The sequence below is a fragment of the Stigmatopora argus genome, chromosome 20 (assembly GCF_051989625.1).
Source record: "Stigmatopora argus isolate UIUO_Sarg chromosome 20, RoL_Sarg_1.0, whole genome shotgun sequence".
NCBI lineage: Eukaryota > Metazoa > Chordata > Actinopteri > Syngnathiformes > Syngnathidae > Stigmatopora > Stigmatopora argus.
Genome location: NC_135406.1, coordinates 822,804 through 849,309, shown reverse-complemented (window position 1 = coordinate 849,309; position 26,506 = coordinate 822,804). Strand labels below are relative to the sequence as shown.

The 26,506-nt window shown below is 42.1% G+C and overlaps 2 protein-coding genes across 23 annotated transcripts; both read right to left on the bottom strand.

The window, feature by feature from the left end:
- Window positions 1–1,768: 1,768 nt before the first annotated feature.
- On the bottom strand, window positions 1,769–11,413 carry LOC144065818 (uncharacterized). Of its 4 annotated transcripts, none has more exons than XM_077588949.1 (14): window positions 11,232–11,413; window positions 9,825–10,022; window positions 8,196–8,255; window positions 7,690–7,780; window positions 7,522–7,620; window positions 6,296–6,412; window positions 6,045–6,210; window positions 5,892–5,975; window positions 5,732–5,821; window positions 5,285–5,344; window positions 5,026–5,178; window positions 4,861–4,942; window positions 3,345–3,439; window positions 1,769–2,261 (listed from the first exon to the last, which is right to left on the bottom strand). In XM_077588949.1, coding segments are annotated over exons 6-9 (339 nt in total). In that variant the 5' UTR covers window positions 6,384–6,412; window positions 7,522–7,620; window positions 7,690–7,780; window positions 8,196–8,255; window positions 9,825–10,022; window positions 11,232–11,413; the 3' UTR covers window positions 1,769–2,261; window positions 3,345–3,439; window positions 4,861–4,942; window positions 5,026–5,178; window positions 5,285–5,344; window positions 5,732–5,820. The 4 variants fall into 4 exon arrangements, with proteins under 4 accessions (XP_077445075.1, XP_077445076.1, XP_077445077.1 ...); XM_077588950.1 differs by having other exon boundaries at window positions 1,769–2,258; XM_077588951.1 differs by lacking the exon at window positions 3,345–3,439.
- An 803-nt stretch (window positions 11,414–12,216) lies between these two features.
- LOC144065765 (ELAV-like protein 2) lies at window positions 12,217–25,998 on the bottom strand. 19 transcript variants are annotated; one of them, XM_077588856.1, is made up of 9 exons: window positions 24,763–25,998; window positions 22,381–22,469; window positions 19,374–19,780; window positions 16,483–16,573; window positions 16,084–16,336; window positions 15,874–15,977; window positions 15,351–15,805; window positions 14,751–14,789; window positions 12,217–13,415 (listed from the first exon to the last, which is right to left on the bottom strand). In XM_077588856.1, the coding sequence occupies exons 3-9, from the start codon at window positions 19,427–19,429 to the stop codon at window positions 13,094–13,096; spliced, it is 1,320 nt and encodes a 439-aa protein (XP_077444982.1). In that variant the 5' UTR covers window positions 19,430–19,780; window positions 22,381–22,469; window positions 24,763–25,998; the 3' UTR covers window positions 12,217–13,093. The 19 variants fall into 19 exon arrangements, with proteins under 19 accessions (XP_077444982.1, XP_077444991.1, XP_077445000.1 ...); XM_077588865.1 differs by lacking the exon at window positions 24,763–25,998 and having other exon boundaries at window positions 19,374–19,417; window positions 19,672–19,780; window positions 22,381–22,609; XM_077588874.1 differs by lacking the exon at window positions 24,763–25,998 and having other exon boundaries at window positions 15,387–15,573; window positions 15,652–15,805; window positions 15,874–15,989; window positions 22,381–22,596.
- Window positions 25,999–26,506: the final 508 nt, after the last annotated feature.

Below are 26,506 nucleotides of genomic sequence, written 5' to 3'. Positions count from 1 at the left end.
CGTAGTACAGTAGTGTATTAGTGGTGTGGGGATCATACTACCCAGTTTGGCCCCATACCAGTAGTGAGATTCTTCATGTATGTAAGGGTTGTCCTGGCTTACTGGAAAAGGCCCCCACTGCACCTTCACCCAAAGTGAGGGCAGTTCTCCAACCCCCATGTCCTTCATCCCTACAAAAGGCCGCCCACCACCCCCAACCCCCAAGATTCAAGAGGAGAGAGGCGCCAGGCAGAGACGGCAGACAGAAGACAACAACAGAAGTGGCAGGAGGGAATAGAAAGAAATAAAACTAACTTTACTACTTTTTGTGAAATTCTTCCTAGTGTTGGTCCCCATGTGCCTTAACAACACAAGAAGTTCACAATAATGTTTCAAGTCCTACCATGAATCACCTACATCCATCCTTATTTTTTATTAAACAAGTGATCGATCAGCCCATGACCCCCCCCCCCCCCCCCCCCCATGGCTGGGCAACACACCTTAAGTGCCCATCCTGTACCCCATGACACCTATATCCATAAGTTAGTGGTCCCCAATATTTAACCTTCATGAATATATCTTGAACACCATGCCCCCTGTATTTTTCCCCTTGGAGGATATTTCTCTGACCCCATAACATGATTCATTTCTAGCACTCGACATTTGAATTCAAATACAATTTTTATTTGTATACATTCACATTTACAAAACATACCCCAATATATTACAAGACAATATGGCTGTTCAAGGTCATACCATCCTATTTTAGTACTGGTGTCCAGAACCCTTTGGGATTGGAGGTGAACACAACTTGCACATGCACCTTTTTAACAATCCCATAAAGCTTGACAATTGACAATTGTGATACAAAACCATGCACTCTGACAAAATAGCACCTACAATACCTAGGGGGCCCCCCTTAGTCCCTTAAGCATTTTGTGTGACCCACAACAATCATGAAGATCTTGAACATCCCCCACCCCTTTCCCCTAAGTACATATACATCCTTGGAGATATTTCCTTACCCACACATGGGATCATCCATCTTAAACCAAGTGATCAGCCATGGTACCCATGCTGGACAACAATCATAACACCCCTATTTCGTCCCATGTACATGACCCCCAATCCATACACCTAGAACCTTAGTTAGACTACAAGTGATTGATAATCAGCATTGGTCTTCAACATGCTGGGACACATTACATCCCTCTAACCACTAATTAGTGCCATATTTGTCCTGTACATGAGTTGCCCATACCCAACCACTGTCCCCCAGTATAAAGATTTCAACCCTAGTAGTTATGAAATGGCCCTCTTAAGCCATTTGTGTGACCACAATACTAAAGGTGGTGCCCATCCATCCTTGGACCCAACATAACAAGCACTGGAAATTTGAAGCAAACAATCTTTATTGGTAATATACACATTGCACATTTACAAAACATAACCCCAATATACAAGACTTGGAACAGCCCCATAGTACTGGGGTCCCACAATTCCCATAAACCAACATGTTAAGAACCCTTTAGAACTGGACACATCCATAACACTAGTGCCATTTCTGTACATGACCATACATACCTAATACCTACCTATCCATAGGCTGGTCCAGTATAAAGATTTCACCTAGCCTTTTAGTCCTTAAGCCATTTTGTGTGGACACACAAACCCCGAATCATCCACCCTTACCCCCAAATAACCAATAACATCCTTAGATAAATTTGCTGACAAACCAAATCAGGCACTGGAAATTTGAATCAAATAACAATCTTTAATTGTACACACACATTCACATTTTACTAAACATACCAATAGATTACAAGACAGATTACTGTTTCCAAGTCATACACATCCCTTATACAATTTTAGTACTGGTCCCAAGCCCCTTGCACATGCAGCCTTTAACAATAAGATCAACCAATTGACCATTTTGATACAGAACAGGAAGGGACTATCTATCTATGTTGAAGGTTTTCTTAAAACAGACAGCTATGGGCCCCTACTCCACTGACTCCTCAATAGCCCCCAATGCACATTTGTCCCAAATAAACATCATTGATTTCATCAAATACTAAAGACACAAGTCTGCTTGTCACTTCTAGTTTACATTTATTTATTGAAGTGCTCAACCTATAATACCTGAACATCAGAATTAAAGCTTGCCTCAGGACTCGAACCCTCTCTCTCTGGGTGAGGACACACTCACTTAAACCACTAGGCCATCTCACTCTTGAAGTTTGTCCACTCGCTGGTCATACTTGCTCTCTCCTTCTTGACTGCTAACACAAAAAAAAAACACATTTCATTAGCGCATCCAACAAACAGTCGTGATCACAAATACATATCATTGCTATTTACATTGAAAAATACTTTACCAATATTTCCATGTTTCCAAATAAAGATCTACACAGTGTCTAACAATGGGGGTCAATTCTTTTCCAGACACTCTTACCATACTTAATTTAGTTTAAAGAGAAAATAGATGGATTAGTCTACATGGACTTTTGGGGAAACAATAGCCTTTGCACTTTAGGAACTAATCCTCATTGAACTCTTTCCAAAACAAGACATGAAGACCAAGGTATAGTACTGTTGTTTTCCCTTAACAAATGACCATGTACAGCAAGGCGTTTCTTTTAATTACCGATGACCATGTTATTAGTAGTCTATCCATCACCATTTAGGAAAAAAAGACTACGTGTAGTAAGACTTCTTTTTCTTAAACAATCACTATGTATAGCAAGGCTTTTTGGCTTTCAAAATGACCAAGTGTACATCTGTGTATACATGGTCATTTTCACAAAATAAATAGCCTTATTATACATAGTCAATTTTTACACTCAAAGTCTTACTGCACTTAGTCTTTTTTTTTTTTTAATGATGAGAGCCTTACATGGTCATCAGTAAGCAAAAACAAAAGCCTTGCTATACATGCTCAGTTTTGTAACAAAGAAAAGCCTTACTGTACATGGTCTATTTTAAGAAAAAACAACCGTACTATACATTGACAATTTTGACGACTACAGATGGTTGCTAATTTTGGAGTTAGAATAGATTTTTTAGTGCTCTCTCTTAAAAAATAGGGAAAGTACAGTAATGCTTTTTTGCCTTTAAAAATGATCATAGAGAAAAAGGCTGTCTTTAAAAAAACAGTGACCATGTAATAGAATGACTTACCTTAACTATACATGGTCGTTTGGGAAGAAACAAATCCTTACTATACTTGGTCATTATTGGGAAGGCAAAAACACTACAGTACACTTGGTTTTTGGAATATAAGTTGCCTACTCATTAACAATTACTCAAGTCTGAATTTTGAGAATTGAATACTACACCTACATCAATAACAATTATGTACATACTTGGACAACAAGACGCTGAGTGGAACGGCGTCCCAATGCGATGATTCCTGCTACACAGGAAACAGCTGCTTCGGCGCACCATCCAACTGCTTGACCTACAACAAGAGAAGAACATTTCATTAGCACATCAACAAACTGTATTGATCACATATACTTACAATTGCTTTTTACATTGACAAATACTTTACCACTATTTTGAGGATTCCAAATAAACATCTACACTGTGTTACTAAACTAATAATGGGGATACCAAACATTAGTACTGAAAACCTTACTTGACATGCTCATTTCTTTTCAATACTAATATTACTATACTTATTTGGTTTATGCAAGAAAGACTAAGTATACATGGACATTTACAAAAAAAGACCTTACTACACTTTGTACTTCAGGAAATAAATGCTGATTGAACTCTTTCTAAAAAATATATAAAGAACAAGTAGAGTAGGGTTTTTTTTCTATTACTCAAAAGAGACCATGTATAACAAGGCTTTTTCCCTACAAATGACCATGTAGAGTAAGTCTATCACCATTTAAGAAATATAGACTAATTGTAGTCTATGCTTTTTATCTTAAAGAACAAACTATGTATAGCAAGACTTTTTGGATTTCAAAATGACCAATTCGACATCTGTGTATACATGGTCATTTTCACAAGATGACAAGCCTTACTATACATAATCATTTGGATAACTAAAAGCCTTACTGCACTTAGTCTTTTTTTTCAACAGTAACAGCCTTGCATGGTCATCGGTAAGCAAAAAAAAAGCCTTGCTATACATGCTCAATTTTAAACTAAGAAAAGCCTTACTGTACATGGTCGATTTCAAGAAAATACTACCTTACTATACATGGACAATTTTTAAGACTAAAGACTTGCTAGGGTTGCTAATTTGGGGGTTACAATACATACTTAGTGCTCTCTCTTAAAAAAAGGGAAACTAGCATAATACTTCTTTTCTTTAAAAATTATCACGGATAAAAAGGCTTTCTTTAAAAAAGTCACCATATATACAATGGCTTTTTGTCTTAAAAAACTCAAAACTATACATTGTCATTTTTAAGACAAAAGCCATACTACACATGGTCACTTCTTTTTAAAGAAAGCCTTTGTATACAGTCAATTTTGGACTACACATTTCTTACTATGCTTAGCCACTTTTTTTTTAGAAACAATATCTAGTAAAGATTTTTTCTTTACAAATAATAACCATGGATAGTAAGGCTTCATTTGGCTTACAAATGACCATGTATAGGAAGGCTCTTTTTCTTACTACAATGACCTTGTATACACGTGTACACTTAATCATTTCTTAAGAAAACAAACCTTACTATACATGGTTATTTTGTAAGAAACAAAGCCTTAGTAAACTTAGTCATTATTTTAAGACACAAACACCTCAGTACATTTAGTTCTTTTTTAAGAAAAGTGGCCTACTCCATACCAATTACTCAAGTCTGACATTTTAGGATTGAATACTACACCATTTACACTCAATCATAATAATGTACATACTTTGACAACAGGACGCTGAGTGGAACGACATCCAGCTGCCACGATTCTTGCTCCGGGAACCAACACCATCAAACTACTTAACCTACAACAAGATAAGAACATTTCATTATTGTACTACCAACCATTATGAAACACCCTACATTTAATTTTAATGACTTAACTCACCACCACCAATGACACTCTTAAACACCGCAAACGGCGCTCGACATCCCAGCACCATTGACGCTGAAATTCAGAGCCCCCCCCTCCCGGTCGACAGGGGTCAGACATCAAGCACCGTCTACGGCGATTCCGCCAAACATATTGAATGGACACCATCTAGAAACATTGAGAGATACTTTCTCCACTTTTGGAACACACTTGAGATACTAATTCAAACTATGTTCTAGTCATGTGGGAATTGTCTGGAAATTATTGGACTTACCTTGACAGCGTGTCGTCTGAAGATCATGGAGAACATCTACAAGGAACTTGTCGTGCATGCCTACGTAAGAGGAGAAAAAATATGATTACACAATGACATCAATGACCTGCAGAGGCCCAACGACCTGGATTCAAATCATCTAAGTCACTCCACCATGTTTATCTCCTGTCTACATGAGTTTTCTCTGGGTACTCACATTTCTACCCACATTCTAAATACACCATTTTAAAACTAAACTAAAGTTTCCTTTTGCAGTGAGCTAAAATATCACTTGATTATCACTTGCAAATAGCTCACGAGATTCAAAAATTCCCTTCCAAACTCATCCCAATTACTTTGAATGAATCTAACCAACACAATAATCAAGCATAATAATTTGATTTTCCCAGTTCAAAGTAGAATTATACATTTGCTAATATTACTCTTGAAAAGAAGTGAATTTCTTACCTTCGCTGTGACTTCATCTGATGAGACGCAGCCACTAAATGCAAGTTAAAAACCAGGAAAAAAGGATCCCATGTCAAAAAACATCCTTTTCTGAAAGACAAGCACAATGCCAGTTAGAAGTTATTTAGTTTTGGCATTTCATGATTTAAAAATAACTCACTATTTCAGCATCAGCACTGCTCTGACCACGCCCACTTGGACTTCTTTCTCCTCCAGAGCTGCCAAATGACTTGGACATCCTTCCCTGTCAATGGAAGCCACCAAAAATTCAGGACATACAGTTCATAAAAAAAGCCACAAAATGATCTCTTACAGTGCTTCGGCCTGCTGGGAATCAACGGCGCCGGGAATACCACCACCTTCAAGATGCTGACGGGCGACGTCCCGCTTTCTGCCGGCGAGGCCTTCCTGGACGGATTCGGGCAGGCCATCTCCGCGCTCCCTCACCCCCGTTAGTCCTTCACTCCGATTCTGTGTCACTTTTAGCGTACGGACACAATTGAGGGAGGCGCATCGGAGGATGGGCTACTGCCCCCAGTTCAACGCCATCGACGCACTACTTACGGTTTGAGAGCATCTGGAATTGTACGCCAGGCTGCGAGGGGTTCCCCAAACGAAGCTGGCCAAGGTAAACCATGTCGCCTCCACTCATTTAGGCCAATCCCATTCCCAATATTGTGCCTGGAAAATATGTAAACATATCCATCAAGAAACTACTTTGGTTCCCTGAATTTCTTTCTATACCTTTATTGTCATTAGACAAATACAATGACATTTAAGAATACACTTCATTAGGGGAGATTCTAAGAATAAATAAATGACTAAGTTGGTTAACAAAACATGACGTCATTATGGTCATTTAGATCAGGGGTGTCAGACTCTTGGTTCGTGGCCGCGTTAACGTCAACTCTATTTCATGTGGGCCAGTTTAGATAGAATATTTAGATTGTTTTTAATAAATGGATTAAAGAACTGGATTAAAAGCCCTGATTATTCCGTTTTTTATAGATCTAAAACAATATTTATTTGAGCTTTTTTTAAATATATTTTTAGATTTTACAAGATGATTTTTGAACTACAAACACAGAACAAAACCACTACAAAATTACAATTCATGATTTAAAAAGGGGAAAATGAGGAAATTTCATATAAATCTATACTCTTCATTTGAATTTGATCCTAAAACAGACAAATTTAACCCATGCATCTCTGGAATTTTCTGGTTAAGATTGAACAAATCATTTAGATTCACAGAAGCGTGAAAAAACATGACTTTATACTACAATTTGTCTTTACACATTTAACCAAACGTGTTTGTGAAATACCCATTCAAACTGGGGCCATGCCACCACAGCCAGTCAAAAAGCCAAGTGTTCACATCACATGTTCAATCAGATTACACTCAAATTCAACAAGGGTAAAACTTAGGACCATACATTACACACTACAGTAATTCCTCAAATATCACCACTTTGACTTTCACAGCTTCACTACATAGCGTTGTTGTCGGGGAAACTTTTTTGTGGTTCATTCCATTTTGTTTGGCTACTTCATACAATTGTGAAACTACATACCAATTTTTCTTTTCAAATTACGGGTAACCGTACTTCTAAGGTTTTCGTTTATCACAGCCATGTCTCATCTTAATGAACCGCGATAATCGAGGAATTACTGTATTTCTTCTTCCAACTTCCAAATTATACACTAAATTTACTCATCTGATTTCTATCAATATCTATTCCAGAAACCGAACTATAACTCCAACAAGTACATGCCCGTCACTTCTTTACCTTTTCGTAGTAGACGACGCAGTAGTACTCCTTATCGTGGGATTTGACTCCAGTTAATTCCACCATCAAATACATGGAATTGGAGCTGCGCTTCTCACTCTGCAAAAGAAAAAAAAACACTTAGCAAAATCATCACCACGACGACCACACGGTGTCCAAAACACTCGCCTCATTGATCATCTCCATCTTCCTGAAGGTCAAGCGATCCAGCCAATCCACCTTGACCGTGTGTCCCTGCCGATGGGCCTTGGTCAGCTGCCTGTATAAGAACATTAACTCAAATTAGCACAGATTTATTCACATATATAGTACACAAACACTATTTGATTAACCAGAAATGTCGGGGCTTTGAGTTCAAATCAACAATGATACACATTATAACTGTCCCCGGATCGAATTTTTGGAGTTATATGTATTTTGTCCCTTTTATTTTTTGATATTACATAATGTCAACCGTATTGTACAATTTGAAGCCTAAAAATCTATTTAGTACATAAAAGAGGGGTCATGTGACCAATACAGAGCTGTTGGGAAGGACGTACTTTGTTCGGACTTGTAACAATTGAAAGACGACACGTCCAACCATTTGGTTAAGACTTAACAACTCCTTATTCAAGTCAGAAGGTGCACATGTTCTAGTCATGTGAGAATTGTCATGATATTATTAGACTTACCTTGACTGTGTGTCGTCTGAAGATCATGGAGAACATCTACGAGGAACTTGTCGTGCGTGCCTAGGTAAGAGGACAAAACTTATTATTACACATTGACATAAATTTGGAGTTGACAGACTACGTCGACGCAATGTTACAATGTTGTCGCTAGAGGGCAGCAAAGGATTGAGGAAAAAGCTACATTAACGCTTCGGCTCAAATCCTGCATAAATAGGCTCTATTAGAATGTCAAATCTCAAAACATTGTGTGAAAAGACTTCTTTAAATAAAGTGATTTGTTTAATAAATCTACAAAATCTAGCTATTGGATGAAAATTGGGAAGATTAATTCTTTTTAACAGGGGTCTACCTCTAAATACTTTAAACGCATTATCCTTTCAACACCAGGCTAAAATGGTCCCAAAACGCCAATGGCAATTTTCCACGTCTATTTCCGTCAACGACACTAGACTAGTTAACTGCTGGGTCTATTTTGACGGCACTCGCCCGGAAAGATGCGTCGATTGCACAAGTAGGTCAGCTCCGAGGCCTTTCTTACATCAGCATCGTCATGCATATTCATCAACGTGGCACACTCGTTACCCCGTCGACTCCCCCCCGTCGCCCTTAATCGACCCCTTTTGGGATCAATTATACACTCGGAGATTTGGACTTCACCCCTCCCTTTTTATTTGATTTGTTCCCTCATTCTGATGAGAAATATATTACAAAATACTAAACTAATTTATACAAGTTGATTTTTAAACGTTTAGTTTTGTGCTTACGTACTTATTCAGCTACTACCATGCAACTGTGATTCAAAACATTGTATATACAAGGTATTACATTTGCTATACTTTCTATTGAAATGTATACCTATAATTTGAATCAGATTTTTGTTATATTTTTGGGGTGATGTGTTAAAATTCATGTCTAGTTTTTCTAATTGCTGTTTTGTGCTCTGCATTTTCAGATGAATTAAATATTATTGAATATGTCTCTTAGTATTACTTGCTTGCAAATGTTTAATAGTTTTAATTGTATGCTAGGATGGTTATAGTATTTATTAACATGTTTTTTACTTAATATAATTTGGATTTTTACTAAGTAATTTCACATTCATTATTTGGATTTTTATTAAGTAATTTCACATTTATACGCCAGTTCAATTTTTGCAAAATTTTAATAGTTTTAATTGTATGCTGGGAAGGTTATATTTATTAACTTTTTTTTTACTTAATATCATTTGGATTTTTACACAATAATTTCTCAAATGAAAAAAATATTATTGAGTATGTCTCTTAGTATTACTTGATTGCTAATGTTTAATAGTTTTAATTGTATGCTGCGATGGTTATATTTATTAACATGTTTTTTACTTAATTTAATTTGGATTTTTACTAAGTAATTTCGCATTCATTATTTGGATTTTTATTAAGTAATTTCACATTTATACGCCAGTTCCGAGTGACTGGGCGTCGCCAATTAGGGAGGGGCTACTTAACACTAGGCGGGTCCCATTCACAAATTATTGGATGTCTAATGTCGTCCGTGGCAGCCGGTGAGCAAACCGCTATGATTCACTTATTACGAAATAAAGATGCTTTTCTGTTGTCCCACCCATAAAATGAATAAATGTCCACAACTCACCAGCAGTTCACGTAACACTTTTCAGAGACGTCACAAGTTCAATTGGTTGTCCACCATCTTTTTCTTCCCGCCTGGCTGCCTTCGAGATGTTGACTATCTGCTAGCGTCAAGTCAGCTGGAGGTCAGCGGACCCAGCGACGCCCTCCCCGCAACATCCCCCTCCGTCTCCACTGCTTTCGTCATCCCGGGATCGTGAGTCTGAAAAGACATGACATTGACGGACACCAAAACCAGCAAGCAGGCCACATTCGTGCAAAATACATTCCCTTTTTTGACCAGGAGGGGCAAAACTAGTTTTGGACAGTACATCATCACGCTTATTTCAAATTTAAGCCATCTTTAACTGTGACAACTTCATCAGTAACGAGTTAGACGGGCGGCCTGTCACTTTTGACGCTGACCACGTCGCCTCCGCATGAGTGGGCGTGGCTTATTTCGCCCATTGTTACATGCAATCATCGCAGCTGTCCATCTTTCCAGCCCCCAGATGCCCGCTTGACCTTTAATGGATGGCGCCGCAACAAAGACAGTGACCAACAACGACGGCAATGGTTGGCTAATACCCAAAAGTAAAATGAGCTACTTTTTGTTTTTAGATATTACACCATCATTGGATCAACATACTTTGGCTCAAGTCTACAAATAGTACGTGGATATTTGTTTTGCCCATTTATTAAAAGCCATGCATATAATACTTGGATCAGGCCATTTTCTAAGTAGTTTTAGTCGGTAGGATTTCACCCAATTTTCATGCAAGTATTCGAGTACATCTCGGAAGTCGAATGGCACTTTGATATCAAACTGATTTTTTCGTATTATTTTTAACATTTCAGAAATTACTGTCAAATTCAGTCTATTTCCTAATACTTTTTGTCTATCACAAATAATTATAGGGAACCATTTGTTTTTTTTAAGAACGGAAATGACGTCGAAAATAGTTCTCTAAACTGGATGAACTATTTTCGACGTCATTTCCGCTCTATAAAAAAATACTAATCGTCAAAGTCCGAGCATGACCCTTCCCTTTAGATTCTAAAAAGAGGGTTCATGTTCGGACTTTTACAATAATCACTCAGATGATACTCAAACCATTATTTGGTAAATTTTAAACGATCTTTAGCTTCAACTATTTAAGATACGCCTTCAAAATACGCTCAAGTCTGAAGTATTTGAACCGCAAATGCCCCACCCTAATAATCAATTGACACTAACACCAAATCAAGTCATTTCACCTGCATGAAACGTTCTTAAAGAAATCATGCACGATAAAAAAATATTACAATAAAGACATCGAACTTAGCTCGAATGTTTCCTTTGCTAAAAACTAACAATTCACTCCTCCGAGAAGCATAACACGGTGAAACGGTGCTGAAAACGCCAAACAAACATACAAACAAATCTGCTTACCTGGAAAAGGCAGGAGACCAGCTACTAAGTCCAAAAAACGATCAGCCAAGACAAACCAACAGCCCACATTCAAATCAAAACATTCTTAGAACTAAAAGTCCAATAAAAGCAAAATAAATGTGCATAAATCCAGCGACGAGGCGACGATCGAACACGAGCAAAAAATATGACTTCAATTAACGCGCATTTTCATGACGTCATAAGAAAGCACGTGGAATGACCGGAAGACAGTGGCTCACAGAAGAAAGCGGAAGACAGAGTGTGCGATGAGAGCGCCAGAGAAGAAATCACGTGACACTACCGGAAGACAGTGGCTCACAGAAGAAAGCGGAAGACAGAGTGTGCGATGAGAGCGCCAGAGAAGAAATCACGTGACACTACCGGAAGACAGTGGCTCACAGAAGAAAGCGGAAGACAGAGTGTGCGATGAGAGCGCCAGAGAAGAAATCACGTGACACTACCGGAAGACAGTGGCTCACAGAAGAAAGCGGAAGACAGAGTGTGCGATGAGAGCGCCAGAGAAGAAATCACGTGACACTACCGGAAGACAGTGGCTCACAGAAGAAAGCGGAAGACAGAGTGTGCGATGAGAGCGCCAGAGAAGAAATCACGTGACACTACCGGAAGACAGTGGCTCATAGAAGAAAGCGTAAGACAGTGTGCGATGAGAGCGCCACGTTTCCGTACTTACGAAAAGACTTACCATTGCTCTCAACAATTACCACGGCAACGACAGATGGGCGGGGTCCAATTCACATGCACACCTCCGTGAAAATAGCGCCCCCAATTGGATTGGAATTGGATTAAATACATGTATCCTGCCATTGTCGACCAATGACTGCATTTGCTTGACCGTCCAATCCCTTGAAACCGGGAGGGTTGGTGGCCGACGTCCAAACGAATCAAACAGCTGAGACGATTGGACGCGGAATGACAAAAACAACATCGCTCGGACGATTGGACGCGGAATGACTACAACAACATCGCTCTTCAAACTTGTTTTAATTTGGTACTGAAATGAAGGGAACTCAATTCCATGAGATTAAAACAAAAACAATAGTAAAGTACATCCAATTTAATGAATGAATGACTATAAACAAGGCAGACTCAACTAGTTTCATTTGTCCTGACGGCAAAAAAAAAAACAAATACAAAAACACTGACGCGTATAAAGCAAGCGACTTGCTGTTTATCAATTCTTTTTCCAGTTGTTATTCAAGCTATTTATTTAAACACTGACCATCACAGCTTTCTCCAACTCAAAGATGAACAAAAAAATCACTTATTTCTAATGTGGAACTCATTTCAAACACATTTTTTTTAGATAACTATACATGGAAAACAACTACCATTTTTTTCGCATTTAGCGAACTAGACGGGGAAAAAACGATATTTAACAAATTCATGACTCCGGATAAACCGTTTTTTTGGCAAACTAAGGTAGATTTTTAACTTTACTCACCCCAAAATGGCACCATTGGGCACTTGAAGGGATGGAAAAAAATAATATTTACACTAAAGATACGTTCTTGTTTGTCAAAACTTTGAACCAAAACTAAAGAAATCCATTTTGAATCAGAAAGGTCACATGACCCTCCATCGTAAATATTCTTAGGTCATGAACCTTCGCAAATTAAATACTTTTTTTTCTTTTTTTTTTACCCACAATTCATATTTCGACTGCAGTAAAAAGTTTCTCGGAACTCGTCATTTAGAAAAAACAAAAATTAGACAGTTAAACCCGCCGCAACGATTTCTTCACACACGTTTCGCGAACACGACAGAAACGCGCTTTTTAAAAGAAAACTAAACGAAAACATGGCAGGCAAACGAGAGAAAGGAAGCAAAAAAGGGGGGTGGTCTCACGCTTTGTGGGTTTTGTTGGTCTTGAAGGAGACCTGCAGCACGCGGTCGCCCAGGCGGTAGCCGTTGAGGCTGCCGATGGCCACGGCCGCCTCGTCGTAGTTCGTCATGGTGACGAAGCCGAAGCCTTTGCACTTGTTGGTGTTGAAGTCGCGGATGACCTTGACGTTGGTGACGGCGCCGAAGGGCCCGAACATCTGCCACAGGACGCTCTCGTCGGCGTCCGGCGCCAGGTTGTAGACGAAGATGCACCAGGCGTTGGGGCTGGGGAGATTCATGCCGGCCAGGCTGTTCACCCCGTCCATGGGCACGGGCTGGAATCTACTGCCGCCCAATGCAAAAGGCACGTTAAAATGGCGCTTCAGCCGCTAGCCCCGCCCACCTCAAACAGATTAAACGTCCACTAAATGCTCTCAAATGACAGTCGGATGGTCAAGTTACCTTAATCATACTAACCTTGAGCTAAAACATAGCACAGTATTTTTATCTTTAAGTTTGGTGTTAAATTTGATGGCTGTATATAGCTGGTACCTCGTAGTACGACGAAAATTTCGATCAAATTATTCGCTCACGATACGATTAAAATTTCAAGACGCGACCAAGCCAGGTGGCCATGACATGAGATGCTGTTTATCATTGTAGCGCACGGTCTTTTTTTGCCGCATCTCTTTCGTGTATAACTACTATACCTACGAGCATGGAACGATTAATTCAGACGAGTTTCTCATACGACCAGGAAACGCACAACGTGCATGCGCGGGCAAAAAGAGGGCTTTCTGGGTAATGAAGTATACTCGAGCACACAAAACCTATAGCCAATGGCACCCTTACTCAGAATAAAACTACATTACCCACAATCAAGCTCAGCTATTGCATTTCCTGTTTTTCTTTCCAAGGAAAGAAGCTCCCACGATTGTTCTTTAAAGACTTTCTCGTTGGCAAGTGGTCGTGCGTTATCCTATTGTGAGGACATTTATGTGCATCATTTTGGGAATATTTTGAAGGAAATACAAGAGCAAACAGTCTATCGATAGCGAACGTGAGGGTGGAGGCGTGGCAAACCGCTAACCCAGAAAACGAAGGTAACAAAAGATTTAGACAAAAGTAGAATTCAGTTTTGTGTAAAGTTACATTAACTGTATATATTTATTCAAGTTAATTTAAATTTGTTTGTTCGTTTACGAGTGCCGTGGATAAAGTTCCCCCTCCGCGTGTGTCGTTGTCTCTCCCCTCCACGAAATGCATCTAATTTTACATCTATTGAGCACATTTTATTACTATTAAACCACTAGTTATGTGTTACTTTGTTAATATATGGTGAATTAGAAGAAATAAAACATTTTTTCCCAATCCAAAATCCTGTTTTTGGAGTTTTTTTAGAAGGTTGGAACGAATGAATTTGTTTTCAATTAAATTTCAATGGGAAACGTTCGCTCGAGTTACGAAAAGCTCGACATACGATCTGTCTCGGAATGGATTACTATCGTATGTCGAGGTACCACCGTATATATATTCTATCATACATTGAACGAGTTACCAGTTTTAAAGGTTAAATATGATGATGCTAACTTGTAGTACACCATCTGACTTTTCTGTATTTTGCCCCCCAACGGTCAAACAATTCAAAAGATGTGAAATAAACAAAAGTCCACCAACCTTTTAACTCCATAAGCCATGTTCAGCAGGTTATCCAACCTAAAAAAAGACGCAGATGACCGTATCAACACAATTACTACATCCTTTAAAATGAGTTCATTTAATGAGCGTTATCACATGCAGATGAGGCTTGCATACAATAATGCTTTTTCTATGCAATAACATGTCACATTGCAATAATTATGAACTAAAACAAATTATAAGAGGAATTATGGTAGCGCCATGGAGCTAAATTATTGTAAAGCCACTGACTTTGGGATGCGTGTATTTGAACCCAAAATCACCACCATGAAAAATGGACTTTAATTCTGTACATCCATTACTCTAGCTGACTAATGTTGCTTTTAAAGCTATTTGACCATCATCAACTTGGATTTTCCCAACTTCTTGGTTTTCTTTTGTGACCTAATGCAGATAAATACTTCCCTACGTTCACCTTTTGGATGGGTTTGGGCATAAAATGCGCGCATTTAAGGCAGTCAAACAATTAAAGGCAAAGCAACGTGAACGTGAGTGACACCATTCCCAAAACCCGACAACCGAGTGAGTGCGTGGGGATGCAAGATTTGAACTCAACGCGTTTGGCTGTGCCCCTTTTACCTGAATCGTGCCTGCTGTGCGAGCGTGCCCGGGTACCTTCGATTGGGCGAGTGATACAGTTGGGACAGCAACGCCTGGCTGCTCTTCTGGCTGGGGTTGTTGGCAAACTTGACCGTGATGGGCTCGGCGGCGCCGGGGGGCTTCTGACAGTGGAGGCCCTTGATGGCCTCCTCGGCCTCCGCCCGCCGGTCGAAGCGGATGAAGCCCACGCCTCTGGAGAGACCTGGTGGGATAAGACACACATAAGATGGCCGTCGTCCCGAGCAGAGCGACCACCCCAAAAGAAAAACGACACACTCACCGGTCACCTGGTTGACCAAAATGCGCGAGGTGATGATGCGACCGTACTGCGAGAAGAGCTGCTCCAGCTCCGCCTCGGTCATGGTCTTGGGCAGACCGCTCACGTACAAATTGGCGTCTCGGATGGAGGCCGAGCTGGGGCGGGCGTACGAGACCTACGGCCGGGAGGACCGCCTCCGTCAGATGGGTCGCAAAAAGGTTTGTCGCATCTTGGGAGTCCTACCTTGATGGTCTTGGTCTGGAGTCTCAAGCCGTTTAAGGTGCTGATGGCCTTTTCCGCATCCTTGGGGTCCACGTAGTTGACAAAGCCGTACCCGAGGCTCTGCCCTGCAATGGACGCTTTATGGTGAAGCCGCCATGGGAACGGAGGACGTTTAAACGTAAGGAAATCGCCACCAAGACCACCACGCTCCCCCTGCCCCCCGGTTTTAACCTGTTATCTTGTCCCGTACGAGTTTGCAGGACTCGATCTCGCCGATGCTGCCGAACAAGCTCTTGAGCTCCTCCTGGGTCATGCTCTGAGGCAGGTAGTTGACGATGAGGTTGGTCTTGCTCTCCTCGAAGCCGCCCGACTTGAGCGGGGACGAGCAGTCGTCGGGGATGTTGCCGCCGCCGGACCCGTTGGCGGGGGCGTTGTTGCACACCGGCCCGTTGGACAGCTGGTTCTCCATGGCGGAGAGTACCTGCTAAATAGAGAGGAAAGAAAAGGGGGGAAAACATCAGCTCCCTCGACAAATCGGACCGTGGAACCACATGTACCGTCATGTAACAGTAACAGCCGTTTCACCACGCCCCCAACCCGGAAAAAACTGAAACCAGAAGTGGCACGCACCCCGGTCCAAGGCTCGGACGCCCACGAGCCACTCCTAAGCAGGGAAGCCACATCGCACAGTCTGACTGCCATTTCGGTGATGAGTTGATGTCTGAAACGTAGAAATAGTTACGCCGCGTCGAGGCACAGCACGGGCGACATCGGCATGGCGCCGCACGGGGGCGGAGTCAAAAGTCGCCACAGAAAAGACTACAAGTTCGACCAGGGGTTGGGAACCTTTTTGACGAAGAGAGCCACAAACAATTCATATTTTCCAATGTTATTCCCTGCGTGTGATGACAAGTAGGCTTTTGTGTTGTGATAATGACGACAGGGCCTATGTCCGATTATTATTATTATTGTGAGCCATACTACGAATTTAAAAGTCAAAATACATACATGTAAACGAATGCCTTTTCAATTTTTTTTTTTGTAATTTCACCACTTTTAAAGTGAAAAAATATGAATATTTTTTTAAAGATTCTTGTACTGTTGCTAATCAATGAGGATGCATTCCAGAGAGGAAAAATGAAGATTAAAGCAAAAAAATGAATATTAAAGCAGCTCTAGATGTAAAATATCAGTTCTGTCACCAGCAATTTCCATATTTTAGCTCACAGGTTAGCAAAGAGTCAGATGCACCCATCAAAAGAGCCACATGTGGCTCCCGAGCCATAGGTTCCCTACCCCTGAGCTACACCAAAAAGAATAAGAAGCTAATGCTAATGTAATAGGGCATCATGGACCACCATCTTTAGCTTAATCGCTCTGTAAACAGCATTTTAAGGTCCTACTGTGACAACGAAATTTCCCGAATACGGGATGAATAAAAAGTTATCCAATCCGCAATATCGTGGGGTCAATGTAAAAGCGGCTAATTTGGAAAACAGGTCTGATTCGATGGCTGTGAATGAGTTTTAATCTCATGGCTGCCATTGACGGCAGTAGCCGTCGAAATTATTTGGAGTAGGACTATACAATTAACAGTGTGTGCGGGGGTCCGCATGTGTTTGGTACTGTAGGAAAGCATTTATGCATTTCTATAATTTCATCATTTCAAGTGCCAAAGTTACCAGTCAATAAATAAGAGATACTTTTTTTAGAGTAATATTGTTCGACTCATTTAATGGCGTTCATTCCGGCCAGAGCCCAATGCGCATGCGCACTCCACTTATTAAAACATGTGCGAGAGCTTCAAAAAGCGTTTGAAAAGAACTAAAATATTATACATGAGCAAAAAATATTTACAGTGACATTATTTTATTATCGATGCAAACAATTATTAACCTTCCATCGAATGGATTGGCCGGACTTCGGCAACAATAGCGAATTAGAAAAGTGTTCATTACTCCTATTTATTGACGCACATATCGATTATATAACCTATATAGTTGTATATAACACATATAGTTGGATATATAGCGACAATTTTGGACAAATATTCGAATTTTGCTAACATTCGGAAGCGCCATGCGGGATTTTTCCGGGGCCTAGTTAGGCCCGCAAGTAGCAAAAATGCGTCAAGTGGAACAAGGTAGTCGCCCAAAAAGTTTCTTTTCCACGCAGTCCAAAACCCAGCGTTTCGTGTATTTTTAGACGCTTTCATTTGCTTTCAAATGAGTGCTTTTGCTCAAATTTAATAGGAATACGCAACGACGGCTTACCTTTAAGTGTTGGAGCGACTTTACGTGCTAAAAGTGTGCTCTGTAGAACTTTCTGGGGTGAGGCGGTCGCGGCAGGGCTGGGCAGACTAATCAGGCCCTCAGCCAATCACAGAGGACGCAGCGGTTCAATCCCGGAAGTTACAAAGAAATCACTTGAATGGCCGCAGGTGCACGCAAACTCTAAATCGATTTGAAGTAAAAGCGTCCAAAATTAAAATAGATAATACTATTTCGTTTTTTAAATAACTATGAGTGTTGAAAAAAGGATTCATTCGGATAAAATTATATTATATAAGCGTACATTATGTCGTCTGCGCTATGTTCACGAGCCTAGTCATGCATGTACTACGACCGGTACCGTCACGTCGGAAAGATCGTGAACGCACCGTGGTGCGCTCACGTGCAATCGGAAACGAAAGATCCGCCATAAAACAACGTGCAAACAACAACAAAATGCCATCTTACCGTTTTTACTCAAATGTAAGTTACAGACGTCCAAATAAATAGCCAATGTCGTTGGATGTTTTCAAAGGTCAAACAAAAAGGACACACAACGTAAAATGAGGAGGGAGAAATAAAATATTTATTAAATCAAAGCTCACAAATTAATTTCTTGCTGGATCAAATTGAAAAAATGAGAGGGAGGACGAGGGCAACAAAAGTGAGCGTTGGAGGTAGGGGCAAAAATGAAAGGAATCTAATTCTAAAGAAATAAAAAGAAAACAAAATTAAAAAAAAGAAAAAAAAGGCCTGCGGGTTGTGGGTCGTGCCTGTCTCGCGCTATCACGGCTAGCTCAGACGAATAGGCGACATCGCGGCAAGTGCCGAGCGGCCCGCCGAGGAGCTCCACTTTCGCTGCTGGCGAATATATAAAGAACCCCATCTATCAGAGGGCTGGCATCTCCCTCCCTCTCTCCCACATCTCTCTCTCTCTCTCCCCTTCTCTCTCTCTGTCTGGCCCCAAATCAACATCCACATAAACTGGACGGCGAAGCTACATCCCTCCCCGCACGTGCACAATCTCACCGTGATTGGCTGCTCAGTGTCACAAGACGTCAATGGCTGCCGCTACCGCCACTCGAATGCGAGCGACCTCCAAGGTCACTGTCAAACTACAATTTTGGCTCCTCATCTTCCAGACCTTTTAATCAAGGCGTATCTCAGTGCCATTGACGGTGCGAACTAAATCATCCAATCAATCGATTTTGCACTGTTTGGATCAATCGTCCTCACCCAAAAGAACCTTACCTTTGACCAGCATCCCTTTCCCCGAAGCCACCATCACGATAGCGCTGAAGAGACATGAAAACATTAAAGCCATGACAACATTAAAGCCATACAACGATTAGCACGATTAGCCAAACGGTGCTAAACCACCGCTGTTTAAACAACAAAAACGTGGCCTTTTTTTGGACTGATGTAATGTACACATCAGCGTTTTGTCTTAACCATGGAATTGTGTTTTCCTATTTTTAAAGATTTGTCCAATTTTTCCGAAACTCTGAGCCGATTCCTGAAAACGACAAACTCAAACATTTCCACACACCTGATTCTGCAGTGGTCACATTTTGATGAAAGTTTTTGAACCTTTACACCATCGCATTCACCTGTGCGCTTCATGGAATGGGCGTGGCCTGAAATTCGAGGCAGCTCCGCTAAGACAAACAAAGAAATATTGACACGATGAGTACAAGCAAATACCAAAGACGAGATCTTGGCCACCCATCTCGGGGCGTCCGTGACCTTGCCCGTAAGATGCGCGTCGTCATTGTGATTTACGACGCACGAGTCCAATTAAAACATGTCCTCAGAGACAAAATGCAAAGAGTAAATGTTATACATTCAGCTCCAACAAACAAGCAATGACGCCATTAATTATTCAGCGCCGGCACTTTGCGAAGAGCACCACGGGGAGAACATATTAATCCATCGCGGACCACCGTCTTTAACGCTCGGCCGGCCGCCGGCGACTGATCCCGGTTTCCAAATGTCTTTGGGCCTATACTTCCCTGCCATCGTTCTGGACCGTGACATTGAATCCGGCCGTGGCCTTCGATTGAAATCCGATATAACGCGTCAGCTTTTCAGGAGAAAAGAATCGGAAACCGGAGCCGCTTCCCTCTCTCGCGCTACGTTCAAGTAGGTCAAGGCAACAAGCTTGACTGATTCCCTTGCCGTAATGCTCTTTCACCTGACTGACACAAATTCACCGGGCACCGGCAATTCAGCGGCTATCTCGAAACAGCTCTTGGTGCTCATTACAAGAAATCACCACCGCTAACCTAGCTCGACTAAAGCCTACTAATCCCTAGTGCTAACCGACAAAACACAAAAAGACAATCCATTTCAGCTAGGAGTCCATTTATCACTTTTGGGGCAATTTGCAGTCACTTAAATGTAGTTAAAATACCATAAATGTAAACACTAGCACGATATTATGTGGCATAGAAGCTACAAAAAGCACATTTCAGTAGTGGGATCTACTGCAGTGCGCAGGAAGTCTCTCTCTCTTTCTCTCACTCTCTAAATGGCAGCGACAAAGTCAATACCAACTCTTGTCGCAGCCACTAAAACAACTGGCGCTCATCCCTCCAGCTAAAGAATCTCTCGCAGGCAGGCAGACAGGACTCGATTCCCCCCAAAAAAGCAAAACAAGCTAGTATAAAACCCATGCATTTCAAAACTACAACAGAATTCATAACAACATAACAAGCCAATGACTGTCTGGGGCTGCTATGCTCCACCAGGACCTGGGCAAGTGTCCACAAGCCAACCAACACAAATCCAGAAACGTTGACCCTTCCGTCTTTGACCCCGAAGCGACAGTGTCAACCGACGACGACAAAGATTTGCGGTAGTCAGTGAGCACCCCGCCCGTCCGGCACCCCCAACCCCCTCTCATCTCCAAGGCGCATCACAAAGATTTAATGATTCCTCATGCGGCAGTTAACGCGGGGAAGGCGGACCATCCATCATAACTGACAATTTAATAGCACCTCCGCAGACGGGACCCTCGCTTCGCCGATACCTCGCTCGTACGCGGGGCGCATACTTATTACAAGTAAATGACACCCGTGCTAGCACGGCGTGCATTTAAGATACGCCTCGATAATGAGGTGCTCGCCGTCATTGTCCCGTTTCACGTTTTTGGGCGGCGACGTGAAGATTTAGTAGCCCGCCAATGGTCCAGTTCGCCTTTTTTAGGGGCAATTGAACTCTCGGTTGACGACTGAGCTAATTTCTAGCGCTACGAAGAGCAGCCAGGGAGTTAAACGAGGGCCTCCGCGGGAATCCCGCCTCGCCAGACGGATCTGCGAGCGCTCTATCTTCAGTGTGTGGGCGGATCTTATCTAACCTTTCCCGCCTCATGAAAAATTCAGCATCTTGGCCACCAATCTCCTCCGTGTCGGGGCGCCGTGTCCAATATAGGCCTTCCAGTGCTGGCTGGAAACTAGGGAGGAAATTGCTTTTGTGCGTGTGATCGCCACCATCGCAGATTGAGTGCGTTCGCCGTTGCGTTTGGCGACGGAAGCGGCGTCTGATGTCATCGGAACACCGTCTATTAGCATTAGCGAGGCGAGGCTCTTGTTGATTCGTCCTCACGTTTCGCCCATTTGATTTGTTTTGTTTTTTTAAATATTTGTCAGTGAAGCGGCTCGGGGTTTGCGCTCGAATGCAGTGTTGTTTCGGTCTTAGCAGCAAATTCAGCAGGTCGATCTGCACGGATTTGAACATTATTCATTTTATTCCATTCGCACGAGAATCTCCACAAATCCTAACAAAGGGTAATTAATTTCTACCTCACATTTCTACCTCTGCATCTCCTATATTTAGCTTTCCGAAAAATATAAATGCTATTATCCGAGCCAAACAACAAGGTATTGCTATGTATTGTGGTTTTAGATTTCATTTTAAAAGGGGAGGGTTGAGGTCACCCTTCAATCCTTCGCCGCTGACATTTTTCAACTTGACATTCTGTGACATTTTCAGTTAAATATTGCGGAATTTCCCACCGCTGCATTAATAGCCGACCTTAAAGGGACGCCGTGCCTATAACGCCGTCACGGATGATAGAAGAATGTCGGCGGGTATTAGCTAAAAGTCGCCGAGTATGATTTCAATGTAAACGGAGACTGACTTCAATTGGCAGGAATAGCACAACTCGTTTGAATTTGTGCGCATATAAGCCGTAGCCTCCATTCGGTCATCGTTTTTTTAGCGTCAACAACGGCGAATACCCGAAAAAATACAGTACCTGTTCAAATAGGACTCACTCGGCGACATCGGCATGGTAACGGTGCTTCGTTTGACCCGCTCGGGGTCAGAGGACACTTCCACGGGGATCTGAAACGGACAAAAAATGGGAAGGTCGGCTTATTGTTTGCGTTTCAATGATTGGCGCCGTTGGGGATTGGATGGCGGCGCCGTCGCTTTGGAAAGAGATGATCCCAGTCGACCATCGACCGTTTGCGTTCTTGCTTTTCATCTCTTATTTATTTATTTATTTATTTATTTATGTATTTATTATCTATTACCTATTTATGTATGGCTAAAATGTCTTTTACTGTGTCTGTATTCTCACCCTCTTGCTACTGTGACGAAAACGGGATGAATGAAGTTATCTAATCTAATCTAATCCGATGGATGCGTTCAAAAGTAATTGACAGTGGATTATTCAAGATGTTTGTAGCATTTGAAAGGTTGCTAAATATTTGAAAAGCCGATCTTTTGGGAGTTTTGGCTACTTTTTAACTGAAATTTTAGGATGTTTAGCTTAACGCTAAAATGTGATGCCATAATCTAGAAACAAGCTAATCCCGATTATCACGGACATTCGCCTTGAATCCAAAACTAGCATCCTTCGCTACTGCAATCTGGAGAAATGCTCTCCAAGCTAGAAACGGACAAAAAAAATCAATAAAAACAGGTGCAGCATTTTCCCCAGGGTGAATTTTTCAGTTTTTTTTAATCCTCCAAAAGGTTAACGTGCGTTCTCTGGAGCCCGGCGGCGTGGTCGGGAAGATCTTTGGCATTTCAGCCTTCCCGGGATTTGACGAAACACGGCGTGACATGACCGAGGCTTCGCGGGTTCTCGAGAGGAACCAAAAAAAAGGCTAAAAGTATACTTGGATTTTTCTCTCATCAGCTTGATTTTTCAACTCAATCCCAATCATTCACCCCTTTCATTGACACAATATCTAATGTTTCCGCTAATTTCATTCATAAAAGGCTGTCGTTTCCCCGAGGAATACGTTTTATGACCCCCAAAAACAAAAGATTAGCCTAGCGGCTAAAAGATACACCGATCCGACTAAACCGATGCCAAATGGGGTCTCGTGGCCTTTGCTCTCGATCATTTACGGGTTTCTCTGGGTTCAATTATGCTCCAAACGGTAAAGATCACGTGAGCGACGACGCCTAGCCGTCGGGGCTCGCCACGCAGTGTGGGGTGGGGGGTTTTGATCGACAGCCATTAGGTAAGTGGGGCTGAAAGGGCAAGAGCATTTAAATAAGCCGCCCGCTACGGGGGTCCTCGTTTAAATGGAACATCAACAGCGAGATGGGACAAACAATATGTCCGACGGGACCAGACGTGTCTTTGAGGTCTCGCCATTTTGCTAAAGTCTACTTAGAAACGGGCCTCGGTGGTCAATATATTACTATTTAGCAGACTGGCAGGTGTCGGAAAAGGAGTCCGGATAGATTGCCTGCTTGCAATTTAACATATTTAATTTCAAGCTTGGAGGGGAAGGGTTAGGATTGAACTTGCGTATAAATGTGACATTACTTAATAAAAATCCTAATTATGAAGGTGAAATTACTTAATAAAAATCCAAATTATATTACGTAAAAAAATGTTAATAAATATAACCATCCCAGCATACAATTAAAACTATTAAACATTTGCAATCAAGTCATACTAAGAGACATATTCAATATTCTTTTTCCTCTTCTGAAAATGCAAAGCACTAAACAGCAATTAGAATAACTAGACATCAAGTTTAACTCATCACCCCAAAAATATAACAAAAATCTGATTCTAATTATAGTAACCCTAAGCCTCCATTTTGAATTGATCTGGCGCATTTGCATGTATACAAAGACCGCCACAAGTTCTCCCGTCACGTCTGACCGTCATTAAATGGCCATAATGGACCGCCACGACAAACCGGCGGCGTCAATCAAATTGTCTGGCAATTACGTCGTTAGCCGCCCCGGATAAGTGCGCAAATTTGATGTTGCTGAAATGGAGCTGACCTCGGGAAAAACGTTTTTTTTGCCAGCCGCCCTCGCCGTCCCCGACCAGATTCGAGTTCCCTCGCAACTCGCTCTGTTCGATTTTAGCTTTGTCGGAAAAACAAGAGCGTCTCGTTCCAGTCTATATTTAACCACGCGTTTACCATCTGATTTCTCACTTTGCCAACTTTTTGCGTTATTTGTTCGCCGCCGCCGCCAGCCACCCCGGGCGGCGGAGATTTCCAAAAACGCTGACGGAGGCTTTCAAGTTCTGCGAATGATGCAAGCGTTGCTTTAAAAAAAGGGAGGCGGGTGCTTAAAAAGCTCCTCAGATGTACCGGGCCCCAAATGTAGATTTGGTTCCAGAAACAAAAACCTTTGGAAACCAAAACGGACTAACCTTTTCTCTAGTGGGCGACCGCGTACGCCAACGCGTGCCATCCCATCGTGGCCGCTCAGATCTTCTTCGCTAACGTGCTTTCCATCGGTCCAGATCTGCACTAGACCTGTTCGTGGACAAAAACTAAAGCCTGACAGGAAATACAAGACGGTGGGCACTAGAAATGACATGCTAAGCTAATCACTAGCCTGCATAAAAATGCATTGGTTAGCTGGGTCATAGAGGTCAAATAATATGAAATATGACAACAGGAATTTGCATTGTGACCTTTTTAGCGGAGCGCTAGGTCTGCTTTGACTACAACCGACAGACCATTTCCATAACTTTTCAACACCAACGGTTTTTCCGACGTGAAGATAGCGCCCGAGGCCAAAGGAAAATGGGAAAGTGCGGCCCTTTCGTCAGTAAACCTTCCTGTAATGGACCCTGGCGCCGAGTGTAAAAATACATTCGGCAGGTATGACATTTCTACGGCCGCCTTTATTAATTAAGTCTTCCGGCGGGCGCCAAGGCGTCGCCAAATGGTTATGCTAGTCGTCCCGGTGGTCCCCATTGATGAGGGTTTAATGAAAAGTGCAGGGCGCAAACTCGGCTTTAGCGTTTTGATGGACGAGATCAAGCACCATAATATTATAATAATAATAATAATCGGACATAATGATCGTCATCATCAACAACAAATGCCTAATTGTCATCACACCCAGAAACTGCATATGACGAAATTGGTAGTGCTTCTCCATAAGGTGCGTTTTTTCGGCAAAAAACCCAAATAAGTGATAGTTTTGGACTCGTAATTTGGCATTCTGCCATTATGGACACATCACATCACCCCCGCCGAGTGGATCACTTACCTCTCAGTCTTTCACTTACCTCAGTCAGCCAGTAGGAGGCAGATCACCGCCCAAACGTCTTTTCATATGACCTCACCCCGAAGTTATTACACAGAAGGGATTGTGTGTCGTGTTACCGCAAGTTTAGAGTTCTGATGGATGTGGGGAAAAGAATGTCCTTAAGCCTATTTGTTCGTTTTTTGTGGGACCTATAGCGTCTGCCAGAGGGCAGCAGCTGGAACAGATTGCGACCAGGGTGGTATGGATCCCCAATAATGTTCCTGGCTCTGCTGAGGTAAAATGTGATCTTAACGGCCGCGATAGACGCAATCAGATATGAAAGCGTGGCATCTAACCGCGGAGACGGCGAACGCGCCTGCATTTTTTGCCATGCCGGCGGCTGACTTTAAGCTCCCCAAAGCACCCCCCCCCCTCTCGTTTTGCTCGCTAAGCGCCACCGCTTCACGGATGCTCCCCGGGGAGCGGCATTGAAGCGGTTGCCGCGTAACCATGGAAACACTCCACGCGAGCCCATTTTCCCAGGCGCTCGCTCACTCGCGCGTCGTCGATTGGGTGAAACGTGCTGCCGATGATTCCGACCTAAAGCCAATTAAGGGCGTCATTTCATCAAACGGGTGTACTGAAAATGCTGCAAAAATATGTATACTAAAAAAACTACTGGCCGAGACGTCATAGTAAAAATGCAGAATATTCTGGATTATTTCGGAATTAATTGTGATCACACGGCAAACCATTTGGCCTCCCATAATATTTCTTTAGCTCGTTACCCGGTGCGCGGGTTAATTAGCCCGCCATTTTGGCTCGCCGCCATCGTCCCCAATGATCATTTGTGACGGAGAAGCCCGCCGGCGTCGTTTTACAAAAGTACCTGGTTTTCCCCGCAAATATTTTCA

Bases quoted from the DNA above. Each gene is read 5' to 3' on its own strand.
- LOC144065818 (XM_077588949.1), bottom strand. From the start codon at position 6,383: ATGAGTGGAGGCGACATGGTTTACCTTGGCCAGCTTCGTTTGGGGAAC. The intron at 6,211-6,295 runs GTAAGTAGTGCG...GTACGCTAAAAG, and splicing joins ATTCCAGATGCTCTCAAACC to TGACACAGAATCGGAGTGAA. The intron at 5,976-6,044 runs GTAAGAGATCAT...TTCCATTGACAG, and splicing joins TCCCAGCAGGCCGAAGCACT to GGAAGGATGTCCAAGTCATT.
- LOC144065765 (XM_077588856.1), bottom strand. From the start codon at position 19,429: ATGTCTCTTCAGCGCTATCGTGATGGTGGCTTCGGGGAAAGGGATGCT. The intron at 16,574-19,373 runs GTAAGGTTCTTT...TCTACGTTTCAG, and splicing joins GAAAGGGATGCTGGTCAAAG to ACATCAACTCATCACCGAAA. The intron at 14,790-15,350 runs GTAAAAGGGGCA...GTCTTTTTTTAG, and splicing joins GCACAGCAGGCACGATTCAG to GTTGGATAACCTGCTGAACA.